The 22,568-nt window shown below is 42.3% G+C and overlaps 1 protein-coding gene across 1 annotated transcript; it reads right to left on the reverse strand.

Moving 5' to 3' along the window:
- Window positions 1–1,458: 1,458 nt before the first annotated feature.
- CHMP5 (charged multivesicular body protein 5) lies at window positions 1,459–22,519 on the reverse strand. Its single transcript, XM_007522866.3, has 8 exons — window positions 22,334–22,519; window positions 21,420–21,524; window positions 19,153–19,199; window positions 14,873–14,966; window positions 14,676–14,747; window positions 12,492–12,600; window positions 7,012–7,124; window positions 1,459–2,213 (listed from the first exon to the last, which is right to left on the reverse strand). Exons 1-8 carry the CDS (start codon window positions 22,400–22,402, stop codon window positions 2,163–2,165), a joined length of 660 nt encoding a protein of 219 aa, XP_007522928.1. The 5' UTR covers window positions 22,403–22,519; the 3' UTR covers window positions 1,459–2,162.
- Between the last annotated feature and the right edge of the window lie 49 nt (window positions 22,520–22,568).

Genomic DNA, 22,568 nt, shown 5'->3' on the forward strand with positions numbered 1-22,568 from the left:
AGTAAAACAGAAACAACAACAAAACCCAATACATTCACTACTAGCACATTAGCAAACTGCTTCGCACAACATATTAAAACTATAAGAAGTAATAAAAGCAGTACTTAGGTGTAGGCCCATGGACTGTGAAAAAATTGGATGTGGAGGCAGGGGTACAGAGCATAAAGTCTTTGCAAAGAGACTCATGCCTGAAGCTCTGAAGTCCTAGGTTCAGTACCCCACACAGAACTCATCTTAAAGTCTATTAATAAAAAGGAGAGCCTTGTGGCAATAATACTAGAGACCAAGAGTGGGGAACATTCAGGTCTGACTCTGTCAAGGCAACTGCAGCAGGATTTGAAATTCAATAAAGCTTTTTTCACTGAAACACTGGGTGTTAATTTTTTCTTAGGTGTTAATTTTTTAAGCTGTTAATTTCATATGGCCCATGTAGTTGTTATACATATCCAAATGACCCTTGGTAGAAAAGATTCCTTAGCTCTGCTAAAACACTCTCTTGGTGCAGTGATAATGAAGTTGGAGAGGAAGGGAGAGAGAGAGATGACAAATCAAATAATCTAATCTTAAAAAAATATATTAAAAAAAAGAGCAAACTGGCCTCAGGAGATAGTCAGCAGATACTAAGGTCTTACTATGTGTGAGGTCCTTTCCCCTCTATGTTTTTTTTTAGATTTATTTTGGATACAGACAAAGAGAAGTTGAGAGGAAAGTGGAGATAGAGAGGAAGAGAGACACCTGCAGCACTGTTTCAATGCTCATGAAGCTTCCCCACCACTGCAGGTGGCTAGAGCTCAGGTCCTTGCCCACAGTAGCATGTTTGCTCAACCTGGTGTGCTCTTCTCCCCACCCCCCACCGCTCTTTCCCTCTTTTCTCAAAAGAACTAACAGATCATTGGGCCCTGAAAGCCATTTAATAGTATCACATATGTGCAAGAGCCTGAGTTAATTTCCTGATACTGCATTAAAAAGAAAATTTGAGGAAATGAACTCTAAATAGACACAACCTGACCACTCCCACAGCTCAGAAAAGTAACTGAAGCCAGGTGATGGCACACTTGGTAGAATGCACACATTACAGTGCACAAGGACCCTGGTTCAAGCCCCTGGTCCCTGCAGGAGGGGAAGCTTCAAGAGTGATGAAGCAATGCTATAGGTGTCTGTTCCTTTCTACTTCTCTGTTCCCTCTTAATTTCTGTCTTTATTAAATAAATAAATAAATGCGTATTTACCTTGATATTTTTCCAAAAATCTTAAGGTTGAATTGGGGGAAGAAACTCTAAGAGAGTGCTATTCTGAAGACTAAACAACAAATGATTGCAGAGGGCAGAGCCCAAGTTACAGACATTTTATTCTCTAATAGAAATATCAGAGAACTAGTAAGATTTTATTTATTTTTGACAGTTGCCAGGGCCTTGTGTGTGCACGACTTCAGGTCAAAGTGATATTACAAAAAGGATATCCTTTTGAAAAATATTTATTGAGTATAAATAAATGTCCTATACATTAAATATCAAGAAATATTCATTATTGGTTGTAAGTCAGGCTGTAATACTGAGGGAACCATGAATCAAAACAGTCACTCATGATACAGTAGTGAAAATTTCATTCTAGTGCTAGACACAGTGATGATTTACTCACAAGACACAACAGAACCCATCAAAAGATGCTATCACTTTACCCAGTCTATAAGATAAGATAATCTGCGACAGAAAATGGTTTTGAACCATAATATCAATAGCCCTAATGATTTCGGTTTTGAACCACAATATGACATCTTTGTCCAATAGGGCATCTTTGTCACACTAGGACATCTTTGTCCTATCAATTTCAGATTATAGTGATATCAGAATTTCAGGATATTTCTTTCCTTTTATTTCAAATTACCAGTAATGAAGGAAAAGAAGCCTTAAGAAAACTTAACCACTGAGGCTTTTAAGTAAGTTAGTCTTTCAAAAAATAACAGGAGTAAAAATTTAGTATGAAGCAAACACCTCCCAAGTGATAAGTTTTTAACGGAAAAAAAAAAAAACAGCAATGTAGTTAAGCTTTCCTCCAAAGAAAGGAAAAAATCTAAATCTGTTATGGTAAATTTGGAAAGATATGTATTTCCTAGTCCCACAATGCACTGTTTATTTTACACGATGCACTTGAACGATTGAAGTCTATGAAGCAGGAATCTGTGGCAATCCAAATTCATCCACCAGGACTCCATCCTGTGAAAAGAATGTAATATTTAGTGTTACTGTGTAACTATATCAGATAGATAGTAGTCAAAACTCACTTCCTAGTGTTTAAACAATTAAATCAAAATCCAACTCAGAAGATAAAAATAAGCCTTTTTAAGAAAGGTAAAGAGGAAAATGATGAGCTAGGAAAAGATCAAATGGGGTATTCCTTGCAGGGTAAAAGATTACTGAAAGAGAATAAAATTAGGAGTAAACCTAGAAAGGGGACAAGTAGGCCGAGAACTCCAGGAGAAAAGGCTGGGGGCTAAATCCTTACCCTCAGGTTCCCATTTTCATTCTTTTTTTAAAGATAGAAGCAGAGAAAGAGTGAAAGAGACCTTAGCATGAAAGCTTCCTTCAGTACTAGGGTGGTCATGCATAAGGCAAAGCAGCACACTACCCAAGGGAGTTATTTCACTAGCCCGTGAAGACAAAAACAAACAAACAAAAAAAGTATCTATGTGCGGAGGGACATTACTCTGGCATGTGCAAATGTAGAGAATAGAACTCAGGACCTCATGCTTGCGAGTCCAATGCTTCCTCCACTATGCCATCTCCTAGCTGCAAACCCAGTATTTTGTAGCCTTCTAAGATGTTGAAGGAGAAAGGCCCTAGAATAGGCAGTTAGTTCCATATTTTGCTACAAACTTACAGCCAGTGAGGGATAGCGCTATCTATCAATTAAGAATTCACATCTCCACAGAATATTTAACTCAATAATCTATACCATTCTAAAAGTAGAAAAACGGGCCAGGTGGTGACACACATGGTTAAATACATATCTTGCCATGCACAAGGACTTGGGTTCAAGTCCCCAGTCCCCACCTGCAAGGGAAAAGCTTCACAAATAGTGAAGCAGTGTTGTAGGTGTCTATCTCTCCTTTTCCTCTTGGTTTCTGTTACTATCCAAAAAACAAAACAAAACGAAACAAAAAAAAAAACAAGGGGGAAGGAGGGAGGTAGATGTGGTCCAGGAGGAGGTGCACTTGACAAAGCATTGGACTCTCAGGCATGAGGTTCCAAGTTCAATCCCTGGCAGCACATGTACCAGAGCAATATCTGGTTCATATTCTTTCTCTGCCTATCATTCATCATAAGTAAATAAAAATCTTTAAAAAAAAGTTTTTAAAAAGTAGAAAAACAAAGATGCTTCACGGAATTGAACAGGTGGACTATGCTAGTGTTCATAAAATTATTTCAGGCTAGGGAGTTGGGCGGTAGTGCAGTGGGTTAAGCGCAGGTGACGCAATGTGCAAGGACTGGCATAAGGATCCCAGTTCAAGCCTCCTGCTTCCCACCTGCAGGGGAGTTGCTTCACAGGTGGTGAAACAGGTCTGCAAGTGTCTTTCTCTCCCCCTCTCTGTCTTCCCCTCCTCTCTCCGTTTCTCTCTGTCCTATCCAACAATGACGACATCAGTAGCAATAATAACTACAACAATAAAACAACCAGGGCAACAAAAGTGAATAAATAAATATAAAAAAAATTATTTCAGTTGTGCTGAAAAAAAAAAAAGCAGTGCAGGCTTTTGGAACACTGACATGGTAAGAGAAGTAGAGGTAAGGCAAACTGGGGCAGGCAAGAGAGAAAGGTTAAAGCTGCCTGAGGCTCAAGGAAGAAGGTCAAGACACCAAAGGGGAAGATGTGCACCCACAGACATCAGAATCAGAGAAATAATCTACTCCTCACCCTTTGCTTTCATATCTTATATATGGAAAAAAAAACAGGTATGGGTCAGAGAGAACACACCAATTTCTCCCCCCCCCCTTTTGTTCTATTTGATAGGACAGGGAGAAACTGAAAGGGGAGGGGGAGACAGAGACACGCCTGCAGTACTGTTTCAGGACTCATGATGCTCCCCTCCTCCCCCACAGGCAGAGTCCAGGGGCATGAACCTGGGTATTGCACGTGATAGCATGTGCACTCAATTGGGTGTACCACTACCTGGCCCAGAAGATTTTAAGTTTCTTTGGAGCCTCAGGCATGCTTGCATGCTTGAGGCCCAAAGGTCAAAGATTCAATCTCAGCATCAGTTTATTCCAGAAGTGAGCAGTGTTCTGGCCCTTATTCTATTTCTCACTTTTCTTTCCTACATAATAAAATAAACCTTAAAAAATTTTTTTAAAGAAAGATTTTTTAAAATGTTTTAATATTTATTTATTTATTTATTTTCCCTTTTGTTGCCCTTGTTTTTTATTTTTGTTGTAGTTATTATTGTTACTGATGTCAGATAGGACAGAGAGAAATGGAGAGAAGAGGGGAAGCGACTCCACCTTTAGGGGAGTTGCTGCACAGGTGGTGAAGCAGGTCTGCAGGTTTCTTTCTCTCCCCCTCTGTCTTCCCCTCCTTGCTCCATTTCTCTCTGTCCTAGCCAGCATCATCAATAACCACAATAATAACTACAACAACAATAAAAAACAAGGGCAACAAAAGGGAAACTAAATAAATAAATGTAAAAAAAATTAAAAAAAAAAGATGACATGTTATACCAGGAACTAAGATGGAATAAACAAGATTTTATCAGCAGCAAAAACTTATCTGTCGGGCATTAAGCCAGCTCTCTGCTTCCCCTGCATTGCTGATAGTATGGCCTATTTATATAACCATTGTTTTGCCTGAAAGATCCCAACCCATTCCATTCCTTTGATCTATCTTCTTTGAGACCCGCGTCTGCCTGCAGGGTAACTAATCACACCAGTTAAAACCATCGCAACAGTTGCTAAGGAAGTTTGTTGTTTTTTTTTTAAATTTTTTTATTATCTTTATTTATTGGATAGAGACAGTCAGAAATCGAGAGGGAAGGGAGGGATAGAGAAGGTGAGGGACAGAGAGACACCTGCAGCACTGTTTCACCACTTGTCAAACTTTCCCCCTGCAGGTGGGGACTGGGGGCTTGAACCCAGGTCCTTGCGCACTGTAACATGTGCGCTCAACCAGGTGCGCCACCACCCGGCCCCCTGCTAAGGAAGTTTATACCTTCCCAACCCACATTTGCCTTTCTCCACCCCCTTTCCTAGGCATTTCCATTTCCGACTTGCCACTTCTGGCTCTATTCTATAAAAGTGTTGACTCTGATCAATAAAGGCTGCATTACCTCGCGCCATGTGTTTGGTTCCTGAGTCTTCTATCTCCTGCATTGCTGAGTGAGTAGCAGCCCAGGCTGGCTCCGGTGGAGTTCTCTCTAACCCAGAGAGTACGTGCCCAGGAAGAAGCACCCCCACGCTAGCCCGGCACTTATCCATTTATATTAATGACAACCATGTAGGTTTAGACAAGACTTTACATTTGTAAAGTTCTCTTCTATACAAGATCTAACTTGATTTAAAAATTGTGTGAGATTATTATTATTATCTTAAATGATTATGAGAAAGAGTATCACTCTGGTACATGAGATGTTGGGGATTGAACTCAAGAGGCCACAGGCTTTTTCTTTTCTTTTTTTTCCTTTCTTTTACCAGAGCACTGCTCAGCTCTGGCTTATGGTGGGATGGGGGACTGAACCTAGGACACTGGAGCCTCAGGCATGAGAGTCTCTTTGTATAACCATTATGCTATCTACCCCTGCTGGGGCCTCAGGCTTTTAAGTTCAACTTTTTCTTTCTTTGCTTTTACCAGAGTATTGCTCAGCTCTGGCTGATGATGGTGCTGGGGACTAAACTCAAGACCCTGGAGACTCAAGCATGCAAGTCTTTTTGCATAGCCATTGTAATCATTATGCTATCTCCCAGCTCCCAACCTCCCTTTATTTTTAAATTTTATTATTATTACTCTTTAATATTTTGTTACTATTTTATTTATTGGATAGAGACAGCCAGAAATCAAGAGGGGAGGGGGTGATAGGGAGAGAGACACCTGCAGCCCTCCTTCACCACTTGCAAAGCTTTCCTCCTGCAGGTGGGGACCAGGGGCTCGAACCGGTGTCCTTGAGTATTGTACCATGTGCGCTCAACCAGGTGCACCACCACCCAGCCCCCAATTTTATTATTTTTTTAAGAGGGAAAGAGAACACTAGCACATCACTCTGGCACATGCAATGTGGGGGTTCAAAATCAGGACCTCATGTTAGAAGTCCTTATATTTTATCAACTGTGTCACCTCCCAGGTCAATAAATTCAACTCTTTATAGAGTCACTGCACCACCTCCCAGGCCACATGTGAGATAATTACATGACTTTTACAGATGCCAAGTTAACAGAAAAGCTTAAAACAGCTGTTTGCCAAGGTCTTCTAGTTAGTGACAGAGATGTGACTTAAGCCCACATGCTCTAATTTCTTTATCATCATCTTCTTCCCTTTTTTAATTCTTTCCATTGCTAGGACTTCACCATTCTAGGCCAATTCTTTTCATCAGGTAGTGAGATTCCACTGCATTCCACTGCACTGAAGACTCCAGGTCAAGTACAGATAGTAAAGCAAGAACCTTGCACAGTGAAGGTATCTCACCAATCCCGAAGTGTTCTAGTTCTTTTATGTTGTTGAATTAGAAACACCCCCTTTTTTTCTCACCTTACCCTGCTCCCCTAGAATCTTTCTACATTTAAGTTTTACCCTTAAATAGTACCCAATATAAACTCCTAAGAATGATAATATACAAACTGCCATGCCTAAATGACTATATGACTTGTATAAGATCCAACGCAAAAAAAGTAGGTTACCAAAGGATCATTAAATGACAGAAATGTTTTTTTTTCTTGTTCTAACTCAAAGTCATTTTTACATCTCCAGAGTGGTAAGCAAGCATAAATTTCTACCACTTTGCATAAAAAATAGGAAGAGAGAAGTTTTCACCTTATTCTTTGCGTCTGTAGGAACCCCTTCTGGGATTGCAGGTGCAGATGCTGCTTCATCTAAGTAAGAACTGTCTTCATCAGCCAGGAGCTCATCACCCAGTGCTTCCAATTCTAAGGATGATATAATAACATTAGGAAAAAAAAAAAAAAAGTCAACTGGTGTATTGCATCAAAGTAAAAGACTTGGGAGTGAGGTAGGGGTGGAGGGCTTTTCAGATCCTAGGCTGGGGGTTAAAGTGTTTTGCAGAAAATTGAGAAATTTTACACATTTATCAAGATCTGTATGTACTGTAAACCATTAATCCTCCCAATTAAAAAAAAATCAAGTAAACTGGCAGCTAATATTAAGAAAATTAGGACCAACAAGATTATCTGTGCTACACCACTAGACTTACAAGCTTGCAGCCCAAGAGGATTCAGGTTCAAGCTCTGGCACCACCTTGTGCCTGAGGTGAGTGGTGTTCTAGTCTTTCTCTAACTCTCTCTCAATCATGAAAAATAGATAAATCTAAAACAAAAGAGGCACTTGAAAAACACTATGAAGAAGAATGGGAAGAAGAAGAAAAAAATACTAGGCATCAGGCAGTGACACACCCAGCTGAACACACATGCTATGGTGCATGACAACTGAACTTAAGCCCCTGGTCTCCAGTGGGAGCTTCACAAGCAGTGGAACAGCTATCTCTTTTCTACTGTGCCATCTCCCAGACCAGCAGCTGTCTCTGCCTCCAGGGTTATTACTGGGGCTCAGTGCCTGCACCATGAATCCACTGCTCCTGGAGGCCATTTTCCCCCCTTTTGTTGCCCTTGTTGTTGTAGCCTTGTTGTGGTTATTATTGTTGTCGTTGATGTCATTCATTGTTGGATAGTGTTGGGCATTACGCCAGCTCCCCTGCATTGCTTGATGCTGTAGTCTATTTACATAATCATTGTTTTGCCTGAGACCCGCCCTGCCTGCAGGATAGTGGTTAATCCCACTGGTTAGAACCTTTGCAACAGCTGCTATGGAAGCTTTCTACCCTTGCACTCTTTCTTTTCTCCATCCCCTTTCCTAGCCATTTCCTTTTCCCACTTGCTACTTCTGGTTAAAGATATATATATATATATATATATATATAGGCCTTGTCTCTGATCAATAAAGGCATTGCATCGCGTTCCCGCTCCACCATGAGTTCCTGGTCTCTCTCCCGCATCGCTGAGTAAGCAGTAGCCCAGGTTGGCTCCGGTCGAATTCTCTCCAACCCAGAGAACACATGCCCGGGAAGAAATACCTGCAATGCTAGCCTGGCATTCTGGCACCCGAACGCTGGGCCACTGGCTCCACACAAGCAGCAGGCGTACGAAGGTGCCCCAGATAAGTATATGGCTTGGCTCTCTGCAGCCTCGTGTTTTACAAAAGCACTGTGATTCTTTTTTTCCCCTCGTATCATTTTTCTGAGACCCCCCTCCGCCATGGGCGACCTTCCTCTTTATGAAGAGGTTTCCCAAACCCTCTACTCTTTTTTCATGAGACAGGTTTTCTATCTCTAGGACAGTTTGCTCTGGACCACACCTTGGTTCCTCATGACCATGATTGTAGAGCTTGGGAGATACACAGAGATTTCCCCTGGGACTTCCTGGACTCCCTCTCCCATGTCTCCCTCGGAGAAGGGTGACTCTAACTTGCAGAGCCTTCTCCAGAACCTTGGCAGTCCCCAAGAATGGAGACACATGGTTAGTTCCACCCTCCTGACTTGATTCTTTCTTCTATGGAAGACATTTTTGGGAATGGGTGCAGCAATCCCGTACGAACAGTCAGAACCAGCCTAACTGGGATTTTGAGGCCGTTTCTGGAGTAGGACACCCTACGGGACTTATAATGTGACATAGCAGGATCTAAAAATTCTGGTTCAAAGAACCCCAAAAAAAAAAAAAAAAAAGACCTCCCTACTGCTTCTCTCTTCCCCACCCCTCAATCTCTCTGAATATCTTAAGCTTGCTGCCTACCCCGTTTTCAGTTGTGTTTTGTAAGAGAGTGATTTGAATGACTGAATTTTTGTACGATCCATTTTTCTCTGAGTACTCTGAAACTTAACTGACTTTATAAAAAAAAAATGCTGGACGCAGCCATGATTTCTGGAGACTTCCAGAAACAATTTAAAAAAAAAACATTGTCACTAACGTGTTAACTCTCTAAGTAATCTGAGTTTGTTGAAAGTCTAAGGTAAAAATTAGTTAAAAATCAATTATATTTTAAATAATCTGGTCTAAAGACCCTGCGCACACCTAAAGTGTGTCTCCATCTTAAATGGGTGTAACAAAAGGTAGAAAAGACACTACTGATATGTAAAGCTCTCATATACCTTCTCAATTAAAGAGGTAGAACCAGCCCAGGTGAGTGACAGATCACACAATGGTTATGCTAATGATTCTCATGCCTGAGGCTTCTAACAATGGTTCTTCTGTTTACCTTTCCACATTTTATTGAGTTAAACTTTTTAAACAACCTTAAAATGATACTAGAAAGGACTTCCAAAATTATAAAGGTACTTAAACCAATTATAATCATTGAGTTATCAATTAAACTTCTAATTTGTTACAAGTTTTTGTTTCACAAGTAAGTGATTACAGCTATGTCAAGCCTTCACATGAAGAAGCATCTGCTCATATGGAATCCCCAGAAATCCATTTGGACCCCTGTCCTCTGACATTGCCCACAAGATGGCACGGCTATAGCAGCCCCCCTGAAACCAATGATGTGACCTGACACGATCTGAAGAAATTGATTCACAGACTCCAAGGACAGAACTTTCTTACTGCCTTTCTCTCGCCCATCACTGTCTGCCCTTCCTGCTTCTGCTTCACCTGTCATGTTTTGGCGGTTCTAGCTCACTCTCTACAGAGAAGCAAAGTCCCAGTGGCTGTCCTCCCCCATCAAGATAGACATGCAGCATTTCTTCCCCGGTTGTTGGCACTGGACTGACGCTTCTATCAGACTTGCTAGTACACCTTTGGATACTCCCTTTACACTGCTGGACTTCTCGAGGACTGACTGTAGCAATCCATGGACTTTGCAGCCAGCTGTCTCAGAACTGCAATGCCAAATCACCCCTCGGCCTATCAGGCCCCTACTCTTCTGCCTATCAGGAAGCACCCCCTTTCTGCCCATCAGGCAGCCCCTCTCCGCCTACCAGGCCCCTCTTCAGCCTCATGCTGTCCCTTGCTATTCTTACTTATCGCTCCCTGTCTTATTCCAGTTCTTTTTGAAAATGCCTACATGATATCATTTAGGTTTCTGCCCAACAGGTTTCTGTTCACCCCTACACTGCTATTCCTCTGACAGAAATGGAATCTTTTACAGACCTTGACCCATTTATATGTGGCCATTTAGAAAGAGGGAGATGTCGGGAAATTGTGAGGATGTGGTTGAGCTTGGCAGGGCTTGAACCTGAGGAGTGTGTCAATCCTGTTAGTCTCTCTCTCAACCGAGAGGTTGAGCAAGGAGGGACAGTAGTACCCCAAAGGTGTGCCTTGTCCTATCAGACTCCCTGCCTCACAAAGCACCCCACATCGCTGGTACTATGGCCATTAGATAAAAACAAAGGAGGAGATGTTGGATAGTGTTGGGCATTACGCCAGCTCCCCTGCATTGCTTGATGTTGTGGTCTATTTACATAATACTGTTTTGCCTGAGACCCGCCCTGCCTGCAGGATACTGGTTAATCCCACTGGTTAGAACCTTCACAACAGCTGCTATATAGAAGCTTTTTACCTTCCCAGAGTGCCTTGTTTTCTCCACCCTCTTTCCTAGCCAATCCCATTCCTGACTTGCCACTTCCATTTTTACCCTATAAATTCTGCTGCTATTCCTGGTTTCACCCTCTTTCTCTTCCGTATCCTGACCTGGAGAAGGGCTGGTGTGCATAGCGGGAGGCAGCCATTTTGCTAGCTCCACATGGCCTAAACCCGCTGTGCTCACACCCGACTCTGGGGCATCCGCATCAATAAAGAATTGTATTACCACGCTGCCATGAGTTCCTTGTCTCTCCTTCTGGCGAAGCTAGCCCAGCAAGATAGGTCAGAGAGAAATGGAGAAAGGAAGGGAAGACAGAGGGGGGAGAGAAAGATAAGACACCTGCAGACCTGCTTCACTGCCTGTGAAGCAAGTCCCCTGCAGGTAGGGAGCTGGGGGCTTGAACCGGGGTCCTTATGCCGGTCCTTGTGCTTTGCGCCACATGGGCTTAACCCGCTGCGCTCCTGCCCGACCCCCAACTGTCTCTTTTTCAACTTGACTCTCCCTTTATTTTTTTCATTTTATTTTTACAGATATGGAGAGAAACTGAGAGGGAAGGGGGAGATACAGAGGGATAGAGATACACCTGCCCACTGTAGTATGCACTCTACTAGGTGTGTCATCACCTGGCCCCTCTCTCCTCCCTTTTTTTGCTTTTTTAAATATTTATTTATTCATTTTTGTTGCTCTTGTTTTATTGTTGTTGTGGTTATTATTGTTGTTATTGATGTCACTGTTGTTAGACAGGACAGAGAGAAATGGAGAGAGGAGGGGAAGAGAAAGAGGGGAGAGAAAGACACCTGCAGACCTGCTTCACCCCGTGAAGTGACTCCTCTGCAGGTGGGAAGCCAGGGGCTCGAACTGAGATCCTTATGCCGGTCCTTGTGCTTTGCACCACCTGCGCTTAACCTGATGCGCTACTGCCTGACTCTCCCCTCCCTGCTTTCTTTTCTTCCCTTCCATTTCTTCCTTTGCTAAACTCTGCCTTCTGGTGGTCCTGGGGATTAAACCCAAAACTTTTCAGTTTGCCTCAAGCATTAAAGTTTTTCTGTACAGAACTGGGGAAACAGCATAATGGTTATGCAGAAAAGCCTGAGGCACCAAAGGTCCCAGGTTAAATCCCCAGTACTGCTATAAGCAGAGTAGTGCTCTGGTAAAAAACAAACAAAAAAACCTTTTTGCATAACCACTGTTCTATCTCCATTCTTTCTTTTCTGTAAGAAAAGGAAGAAACAAAACAAAACAAATAGTAACAAAACCCCAAAGAAACAAAGGCACCAGGTACAGTGAAGTAGTCATGGAGGTACCAAGTCTCAATGATGACACTGATAACAAAAAACAGAAAGATAAGGCAGACAATATTATAAAAGGCAAATAATTTGTAATAAAATAAAAAAATTAAAAACAATGTTAAAGAGATTTTTTTTTTTTTTGCCTCCAGGGTTACTGCTGGGGCTCAGTGCCTACACTATGAATCTACTGTTTCTGTGGCCCTTTTTCCATTTTGTTGCCCTTGTTGCTAAAGGGATTTTTAGAAGACTTTATTTACTGTAAGCTCTTATTCTTACTAAATAGAGAACAAGAGTTTTAATCTGGCATATGCAATGTCAGGGACTGAACTTGGGATTTCATGCTTCTAAGTCCAGTGCTTTTGAGAAAGGGATTACTAATTTCTACTTTCAAAAATAGATCATTCCCCAATTTACCTGCTTCTAGGTCATCTTCATCTAATTCTGGGGTGCCGTAACTGCGACTCAGGGCTTCTTGGATTTCATTTGCGTCTTCCATCATATCCTCAAGTTGGTCTTGTAAATCCTATAAAAATAAAATACAGGGTTTCTGTTTTAAGATTTTCAAATTTGTTTCATATAAATAGTTTCACATGAGATAAGCCAGTAACATGTGAAACTGGGAGCCATAGGTATTCAAGTCTAAGTGCAGTAGACATAAACAAAAACTGGTGGAAGGTCACAGAAATAGCCCAGGGGTGGGTGGTGCCCTAATGAGGGGGTGCTGGTGGGCTAAGGAGACAGCCCTAAAGGAAAAGAATTTCATACCTGAGGCTTTGCTCTAGTTTATAAGAATGGATGTGTGATGATTAGGGGGCAACCATAAACTTCAAAATAAAAGTGCTCGATAACCCTCTGTGATTAGAATTGGACCTAAGCCTGGGATGCTAGTTGAATGGCCTAAAGAAGGCATCACAAATTCTCTAAGCGATCAGACTTAAACCTAATAAGCTTAGCAATCTGATAAAAAGGCCCAAAGAAGGCAGACCCCAAACACCCAATACTGGTTTGGACACAACAAATGACACTCAATGCCTTAACGTCTGGGAATAAGTCTAAGCTTGTCGGACAAAGAAAGGACTACAACAGTTGGATAAGGGCAAGAGACTGGCTCACTTAATGATGGCCCTTTTGGTCAATACCAGACCACCCCGTCACATAGGGCCCTAGTCAGGGAATCCTTGGATTTCCACACAGATACGATGGGCCTAGACCTCTAACTGGTCCCTCACTCCACCATTATTGGTCACTTTCATCAGGAACATCATCATAAGCACTTTGTGGGCCACATCAGGAACTTTTCATCACTATAAAGCCTCTCTAGTCCTAGAACAAGATGGCAGAGTACCTAGTGGGGGTTGTATTGTTATGTGAAAAACTGGGAAATGTTATTCATGTACAAACTATTATATTACCTATCAACTGTAAAACATTAATCCTCCAATAAAGAAATAAAAAATAGGGAGTCGGATAGGAGCACAGCGGGTTAAGTGCATATGGCACAAAGTGCAAGGACCGGCATAAGGATCCAGGTTCTAGCCCCCAGCTCCCCACCTGCAGGGGAGTCGCTTCACAAGTGGTGAAGCAGGTCTGCAGGTGTCTGTCTTTCTCTCCCCCTCTCGTTCTTCCCCTCCTCTCTCCATTTCTCACTGTCCTATCCAACAACAATGACATCAATAACCACAACAATGTTAAACAAGGGCAACAAAAGGGAAAATAAATAAATATTAAATTATGTGGTCCAGGAGGTGGCGCAGTGGCTAAAGCACTGGAATCTCAAGCATGAGCTCCTGATTTTAATCCCTGACAGCACATGTACCAGAGTGATGTCTGATTCTTTCTCTATCTTTCTCATTAATAAATAAATAAAATCTTAAGAAAAAAAAGATACAGTTAAGAAGTCAGAACTCCCACCTTCTGCATTCAAAAAAGAATTTTGGTGTATACTCCCAGAGGGGGAGAGATGTTAGGGGAGATGACTAGAGGGCTCTGAACCCCAATCTCATCAAGATCCAGAGAGAGAAAAGGAAAGACATTTGGAAATAGTAATAGGTGTAAGTGTGACTTAGAAAGGAGAAGGTAGGACCATAGGAAAAAAAAAATGGCAAAAATATAGATAGCTTGTGATAGAAATAACAGTCAACCCCTATCTGTGACCTTGGATGAACTGTAGTTTCCAATGGAGGGAATGGGGACATAGAATTCTGGTGGTGGGAACAGTGTGGAATTGTTCCTCCATTATCTTGTCATTTTGTAAACCAGTATTAAATCACTAAAAAAAAAAAAAAGAAAGAAAGAAAGAAAAGAAACGAAACAAAAGGTCATTATATGAGTCAGACTTCTAACTAGAAACTAGGTGTTACTTATGTAGCAGGTATTGTGCATATCCACACACAAGCTCATTTATTTCATAATAACTATGTATGCAGTTTGAAGGACCTGTGCATTAACAATACAGATAGACTCCTAGTACCCTTTCTTAGTTATTCCATAAATAAATGGCAGGTCCAAAATTCAACCCCTCTTTTTATCACATACTCATTAATTCAAATTCTTTCATAAACTAGCACACAGAACTGCAGAAGCTGGTATACAGCTCACCTCGATCTGGTCAACTTTCACTTGCTTGTATGCTTTCTTCATTTCCTTTACTCCAACTTTCATAGCATCAACCTAAAAGAAGAGGGAACATCACACCTTAAAAGATCATGCTGGGTAAACTGTTGAAAAGCCAAAAGGAAAGAACACAAGAGTGAAAGATAAAGAAAAGTTATGAGGAAAAGGTGTTTGTGGGATACCGTGGTCCTGGTGTCCTTTAATGTCTGGATGGTGTAATTGGCTTGTTCCATGTTGAATGACTGCTGAGCAAGATTGTCCCGCTGCTGCTCATACCTTTTAAGTCAATTGAGAATGGTAGATGAGACTGAGATAGACACTCTCAACAAGTATCTTTAATACCAAATAAAAGCATTTCTGTCAAAAAAATTTAACTTTATACAGAAAAAGGCAGACAACTCAATCACTCTAACACAAATATCATTTAATACATCTTCTCAGCCTTTTTCTGAGTAAATTTTAATTATAATACTGTTTTTGACTTAGTAGTATAGCAATTCTTCCATAGCCCTAATGTATAAATATATATACATATATATACATATATATACATACATACATATATATATATATATATATATATATATATATATATATAATACTAATAATGTTTTAGATTACTTCTTATCATAAATTCCCAGGAAAAGAATTATTGGGGCAAAGAATTTTTTTTCTTTTTTTTGCCTCCAGGGTTATTGCTGGGGCTTGGTGCCTGCACTATGAATCCAGTGCTCCTGGTGGCCATTTTTTCCATTTTGTTTGCCCTTGTTGTTGTCATCATTGCCATTGTTGTTGTTGGATAGGACAGAGAGAGGAAGGGAAGACAGATGGGAGAAAAAGACACTTCCACACCTGCTTCATCACACGTGAAGTGACCCCCCCCGCAAGTGGGGAGCCAGGGGCTCCAACCCGGATCTTTATGCCGGTCCTTGTGCTTCGAGCCATGTGTGCTTAACAGTTGTGCTACTGCCTGCATCCCCAAGGAACTTTTACACATACAGCAACACTGTTTTTCTAGTAGACTTTTTTTCTTTTGAATCCAGAGTTATTGCTGGGACTTGGTTCTTGCACCATGAATCCACTACTCCTGCTGCTTTGTTGGATAGGACAGAGAGAAATGGGGGGGGGGGGGATAGGGAGAGGGAAAGACAGACACCCGCAGATTTGCTTCACCACTTGTGAAGTGACACCTCCCCCCCTTGCAGGTGGGGAGCTGGTTGGGGGCTTAAATAGGGATACTTGAGCAGGTTCTTGTGCTTTGTACTATGTCCACTTAACCCAGTGCACCACCACCAGTCCCTGACTGAACTATTTTTTTTCTCTGAGATTAATTTATGAGAGAGAATGAGAGTACCACTCTGGCACATGAAATTCCAGGGATCAAACCTGATCTCACACTTGAGAGTCTAAAGTTTTATCCACTATGTACCTCCTGAGTCCTAGAGTGAACTGGTTTTTAAATTAATTCATTTTATTTTGGTGACAGATACAAAGAGAGAGAGGTAGAGAGAGAAAAACAGAATGAGAGAGGAGATACCAAAGCATTGCTCTCAACCCTGGCTTGTGATGATGGTGTCAGGGATTGAATCTAAGCCCTTGGAGCCTCGGGCATGAGTTTTTTGCAAAACTATTATTCAGTATCCCTAGTCCTAGAGTGAATTTCTTTTTTTTTTCCTTTATTTTTAAATTTATTTATTTTAGAGAAATTGAGAAGGGAGGGAGAGATAGAGAGGGAAAGAGACAGAGAGACACCTACAGCCCTGCTTCACCACTCATGAAGTTTTCCCCCTACAGGTGGGGAACCAGGAGCTTGAACTGAGTCCTTGTGCACTGCAATGTGTGCACACTTCACCAAGTGTGCTATTGCCTGGCCCCGCAGAGTGAATTTCTTAATAACAAGTATTACTATTACTATTATTATTTGCCATCAATGTTACTGCTGGGGCTCTGGGTCTGTGCCTGCATGATAAGTACACTATGTGGACCTTGGTTATGCAAGACTTTCATGCCTGAGGATCTGATGTCCCTGTTTCAATCACTGGCACTACCATATGCCAGCAGTGTTCTGGTTAAAAAAAAAAAAAGTCACTTAAAAAAATAGAAATAGAGAGTCGGGTGGTAGCGCAGTGGGTTAAGCACACATGGCACAAAGCGCAAGGACCAGTGTAAGGATCTGGGTTCAAGCCCCCGGCTCCCCACCTGCAGGGGAATTACAAGTGTTGAAGCAGGTCTGCAGGTGTCTTTCTCTTCCTCCTCTCTGTCTTCCCCTCCTCTCTCAATTTCTCTTTGTCCTATCCAACAACGATGACAACAGCAATAATAGCTACAACAATAAAAAACAAGGGCAACGAAAGGGGAAATAAATATATAAATAAATAAATAAAATAGAAATAGAGGGGCTGGGTGGTAGTATACCAGGTTAAGCACAAATAGTATGAAGTACAAGGACCTGTTCAAGGATCCTGGTTCAAGCCTCCAGTTCCCCACTTGCAGGGAGGTCACTTCACAAATGGTGAAGCAAGTCTGCAGGTGTCTATCCTTCTCTACCTCCCTCTCCTCTCTCAATTTCTCTCTGCCCTATCCAATAAAAAAATGACTATGAGGATCAATGGATTCATAGTGCAGTCAATGAGCCCCAGTGATAACCCTGGAGGCAAAAAAAAAAAAAAAAATAGAAATAGAGGGAGATGAGCAATAGAGAGCTCATACCCTTTTTAAAAGATAGTGGCAGAGGCAGAAAGAAAGAGAATACAAGACCACAATTAGCTTCACTGTGGTGGGAGCAGGGCTCAGACCTGGGTGGCACACAATCCAAGTGAGCTGCCTCACCAGCCTGAGCTCCTATTTTATCGTGTGCAAAGATCTGGGTTTGAACCCCTGGTCATCACATGTGAACACTTGCACAAGGGAATTTTGACAAGGACAGTACAGTACTGTGATGTCTCTCCCTACCTCAAAAAAAAAAAAAAAAGAGGTGGAACAGCTTTATCAACAACCCTTTTGGTTTCTTATTAACTGACTGTATCTGACTTTTGTGACTCTGCAGAGTTTTTATCAGTAAGACAATATACAGGCTGAACACTACGTCTCAGCCTCAATCCCTGGCACAATATATGCTAGGACTGAGTCATCCCTGGTCTTTTTCTCTTGCAGGAAGGAATGTAGAAAGGGAGCAGAAAGAAAGAGAATGCTCATGATGATTATACAAAAGACTTTCATGCCTGAGAATACAAGGTCCCAGGCTGCCTCTAGTATTACAGTAAAGCTAAAGCTTAGCAGCACTCTGTTGCTTCACCACTCATAGCTTTCCCCCTGCAGGTGGGGACTGGGGGCTCAAACCTGGGTCCTTGTGCACTGTAACATGTGCTCTTAACCAGGTGCACCACCATTTGGCCCCCTCAGCAGCACTCTGTTAAAAAAAAATCTCATAAACCAATGTGGGGGACTAGGATACAGCTTACCTGGTAAAGCACATACTATCCCATGTTTGAGGGCCTTAGTTCAAGCTTCTGGTACCACATGGGAGCACCACAGCATGGGCGGTACTCCATTCCTCTCTATTGCTTTCTTAGATTGGAAAGGGAAAACCAAAACAAACCAACAACCCCCCAAAACAAAACAAACAAACAAACAAACAAAAACATCTTCTAGAAGTGGTACAATGGTACAGGCACAAAGTCCCAATGTACCATTAAAAGAAGAGGAGGAAAAAAAGCTAGGCTGGTGAAATAGCTCACTTGGATATTGTGTTGTTTTGCTTTACATGACCAGGTACATGACCAAGGTTTGAGACTGGTCCCCACCACACTGAAGGAAGATTCGGTGCTAGGGTCTCCTTATCTCTGTATTGATGAGAGAGAGAGAGAGAGAGAGAGAGAGAGAGAGAGAAAAGGGGCAAGGGGAAGAAATGCTATTATACTAGAAAGTATTGATACTCAACTGCACCACAGCAAAGTTTCCTATAGATACTGCTGAGCATGTCACGAGGAAGAGCCAGTTAATTATATATGTGAATAAAATTTGTGATTAAATTGAGAATGCTTATAAAATGGTATGAAAATCTTCTCATTCAGCCCAGGAGATGGCTCAGTGAATTAAGTGTTCGATTTCCAAACATGGATTTTTTGTAAAATATTTATTTGTTGTATAGAAACAGAGAAATCAAGGGGAAAAGTGGGGAGAGTGATACCTACAGCACTGCTTCACTTCTTGTGAAGCTTTTCCCCTGCAGGTAGGGATCAAGTCTTAAGAGAGTTTAATCCCTAACATTCATGGGCCAGTGTGATGCTCTGATGTTTTCTCATAAATTAAAAACAAACAAAAAAACAAGCTGAAATCCTACCCATGTGACAATTTCTTATAAATCGCCCCAATAAAATGGTATGAAAACCAGAATGAATGGAAGACCATTTCCCTCTGAGTTAAAGTTGCTACAGGAAAGGTGATTAAGCCTGTTACTTACATTCGTTTTTGCTTTAGAACCCTCAAGGCTTTCTGTTTGACCATATTCTAGGGGAGGAAAATAGATTTGAAATGAAGAAAAGTTGAACGTACACAAATGACAGGAGTAATGTCCCATATCCCCCCACTCATACACTTACTTTCTTTGTCAAAGTAGTAGACATGGTGGCTTCTGAACTGTCTTTGCATCTCACACCTCAGCATAAACTGCATTCCCTTTCCTTGCCACAAATTATCTCCAACTCCAGTCCCAACAATACAGATTTTATGTATCCAGTTGCCTTAGGGAGAGCCTCCCCAACCTTACTCCCTTAAACATTCTGCTATCCACCCTGTATTTCAAAGTGCTACAATCTGCTCTCAACTGAGACGTTACTAACAATGGCCTAAGCAACCTCTGGCTTCTCTAGACTGAGAATCTTTACAACATTGTCATTTTCTTTCTTGATTATCTTATTTATGGGATAGAGACAGGGACAAGTCAAGGGGGAAGGGGAATACAGAGAGACACCTGCAGACCTGCTTCATCACTTGTAAAGCTTCCCCTCTGCAAGCGGGGACTGGGGGCTTGAACCTGGGTTCTTGCATGTGTGCTCAACCGCACCACTACCTGGTCCCCTTCTCTGTTACCTTTTTATACACTCAGCCATTCTGTTACTGATTTTTTTTTTTTTTTTTTTTTTTTAGAAAATTACTTTCAAATGGATTCTGTTCATATCATTCTCAAATACACCACTAGGGTTTAGGCTTTCATCCCCTCATCTCCTCAAGGTAAGATGAAGCTCTACGGTCTCAGGTTGCTCTTCATTCTATGTCACCTAACTAAGAAAGCCAAGAAAAGCCTCTTGTCATTTCCATTTCTTTCTTCCATCCAGAGCACTGCTCAGTTCTGGCTTATGGTGATGCTGGGGGTTGAGCCCAAGACCGCTAGTACTTCAGGCACTGCCATTTCTCTTTGTCTCCTCTAAGATAAGCAGGTATTATTACGTCACAGAAATATCACTATCTAACATTTACTGAATGCTCCTATCTACGTATGGATAAAGTGCTATGCAGGCCATATAATTCACCTGAATTAATACTATCCTTTTTTTTAATATTTATTTATTCCCTTTTGTTGCCTTTGTTTTATTGTTGTAGTTATTATTGTTGTTGTTATTGATGTCATTGTTGTTGGATAGGACAGAGAGAAATGGAGAGGGGAGGGGAAGAACGAGAGGGGGAGAGAAAGATAGACACCTGCAGACCTGCTTCACCGTTTGTGAAGCAACTCCCCTGCAGGTGGGGAGCCGGGGGCTCGAACTGGGATCCTTATGCGGGTCCTTGGGCTTTGCGCCATGTGTGCTTAACCCACTGCATTACCGCCTAACTCCCAATACTATTTTTTTTAAAGATTTTATTAATTTTATTAATGAGAAAGGTAGAAGAGAAAGAGCCAGACATCACTCTGGTACCTGTGCTGCCGGCAATTGAACTCTGGACCCCATGCTTAAGAGTCTAGTTCCTTAACCACTGCACCACCTCCTGGACCACAATACTATCCTTATTTTTAACCATCTAGATGGAAAAACAGAGGTTTGGTGATGCTCAGTCACCTGCCTTAACTCACATAGTTAATAGTTTATAAAGACAGGACTGAAACTACATCTTTTTTTTTCTTCTTCTCCTTTTACCTGAACATTACTCAGTTTTGGCTTATGGTGGTGCCAGGGACCAAGTCTGGGCCTTTGAAGCCTTAGGCATAAATGTCTTTCTGTCTAATGACATTATCTCCTAGGTCCAAAACAAGGTACTTCCATAACCATAGTACACATATTTAAATATAGCGCTCAATGTTCCTACCTAACAGAAAAAAAAAAAAAAGTGACTATACAAGATCACAGCTAGTAAGTAGTGATGGTGTTAGTAGGATCCTGGTCCAAGAATACTTGATCCACCCCTTAGTCAATCTATTATACTAATAAACCAGTCTATCAACTCAGTCTGAATATGTTCCAACCTTGCTCTTCAGGTTGCCACCCCTTCATGTGCTAAACGCCATGGACATGGTTCTGGATATGCAGTCAACATCTTCTCACTTCCAGGTTATATCCTAGTCACCCTCTCATCTGGCTGCAAACTCCCCTCCCTGAGGGAAATTCTCTCACATATGTTTTCCCTTTAGCCAAACCATGAGCATCTCTTTTGTATCTCTCACCACCAGGCCTAGATTCTCAGGCATTCAAGTTAGGCCGTCAGAGCACCTTCTGCAGCTGCCAACTTCTTTACCTTTCCAGGACCCTCTCTCATCTTCTTCATCTGATCCTTATACTTCACTAGCTCAGCATCCAGCCGAGAAATCTTCTTGTCAATGGATTCTGCCCTGCTGTCCACCTTAAGGAAAACAAAACAAAACGCAATGGTAGTTATTGCAATACACTTTCAAAAAAGGGGGCAGAAATGCGGAAATGTGGAGAAAGAAAAGTGAGGAGCATGTGAGAAACAGTGGCTCGCAAGAGAAAGTATGGAGATGTGGAAGATTCCCAGTCAGTAACACTAGGGAATTTTTACACACTGCACCCCACTCTTCAGGTTCTGAGAACCCACGGTTCCCCCCCCCCCACCTCAAGTGTTCGAGCAGAAAAAAAATAAACAATTTGAGAAGCAATGGACTGAAATTTTCCTAAAAATCAGAGACTGATTAGACTAGGGGCTCCACTAGGTGTGTCAAATGGTCTAGTGCCCAGAGGACCAGGGATGTTCCTAAGGTACAGGCTGCTGGCTCAACATAAAGGGCCACGGTCCTGAAACGTGCGCTGAGGAGGACTGGGGAATAGATGCCCAGCTCAGAGTCCGGAAGTGGGAAGGGCATGAGGGATGAGAGGGGAGTGAGGACTTGTTTGTTCCCTGGCTCTTGGTCTGACTGGAGTGTGGGGATTAAGAACGGAGAAGTGAACGGGGGAAATGGGCTACAGAACTGGTGGGTTTAGACAGGGGCGAGACCGTGACAGGACTGGGGAGGGGGGCTGGTTTGTGGCGTGAGGAATAACTTGGGTAGCAAGAACAAAGATGGAGTGAAGAGATCTGAGGTGGAATGGGCCCAGGAGTGAGAAAGGGTGGAGCGGGTGCCGCGAGTCGAAGTGGGCGGGGTCGAGGGAGGTGTCTGAGACCCTAGGTCTAGTTTTGCGAGGTCAAGTGCCCACCGTGCCAATGCAGTCAGTCAGGCTGGGTGGCGGAGCCTTGGGTTTCGCTTTCCCGAAAATTCGATTCATCTCGGTCGGCTGCGAAGAGAACCTAAACACTGGAGCAGAACCAGGAACGGAAGCAGAGTCGCCGCCGCCTCCGCCTGGACTTCCGGTTTCCTCCCGCGCAAGCGCAAGGTGCCGCCTGCCGTTCGCCGAGCCCCTGTTCCGGGTTCTCAGCTCGGCCTTGGAGAGT

The sequence above is a fragment of the Erinaceus europaeus genome, chromosome 10 (assembly GCF_950295315.1).
Source record: "Erinaceus europaeus chromosome 10, mEriEur2.1, whole genome shotgun sequence".
NCBI classification, from domain to species: domain Eukaryota; kingdom Metazoa; phylum Chordata; class Mammalia; order Eulipotyphla; family Erinaceidae; genus Erinaceus; species Erinaceus europaeus.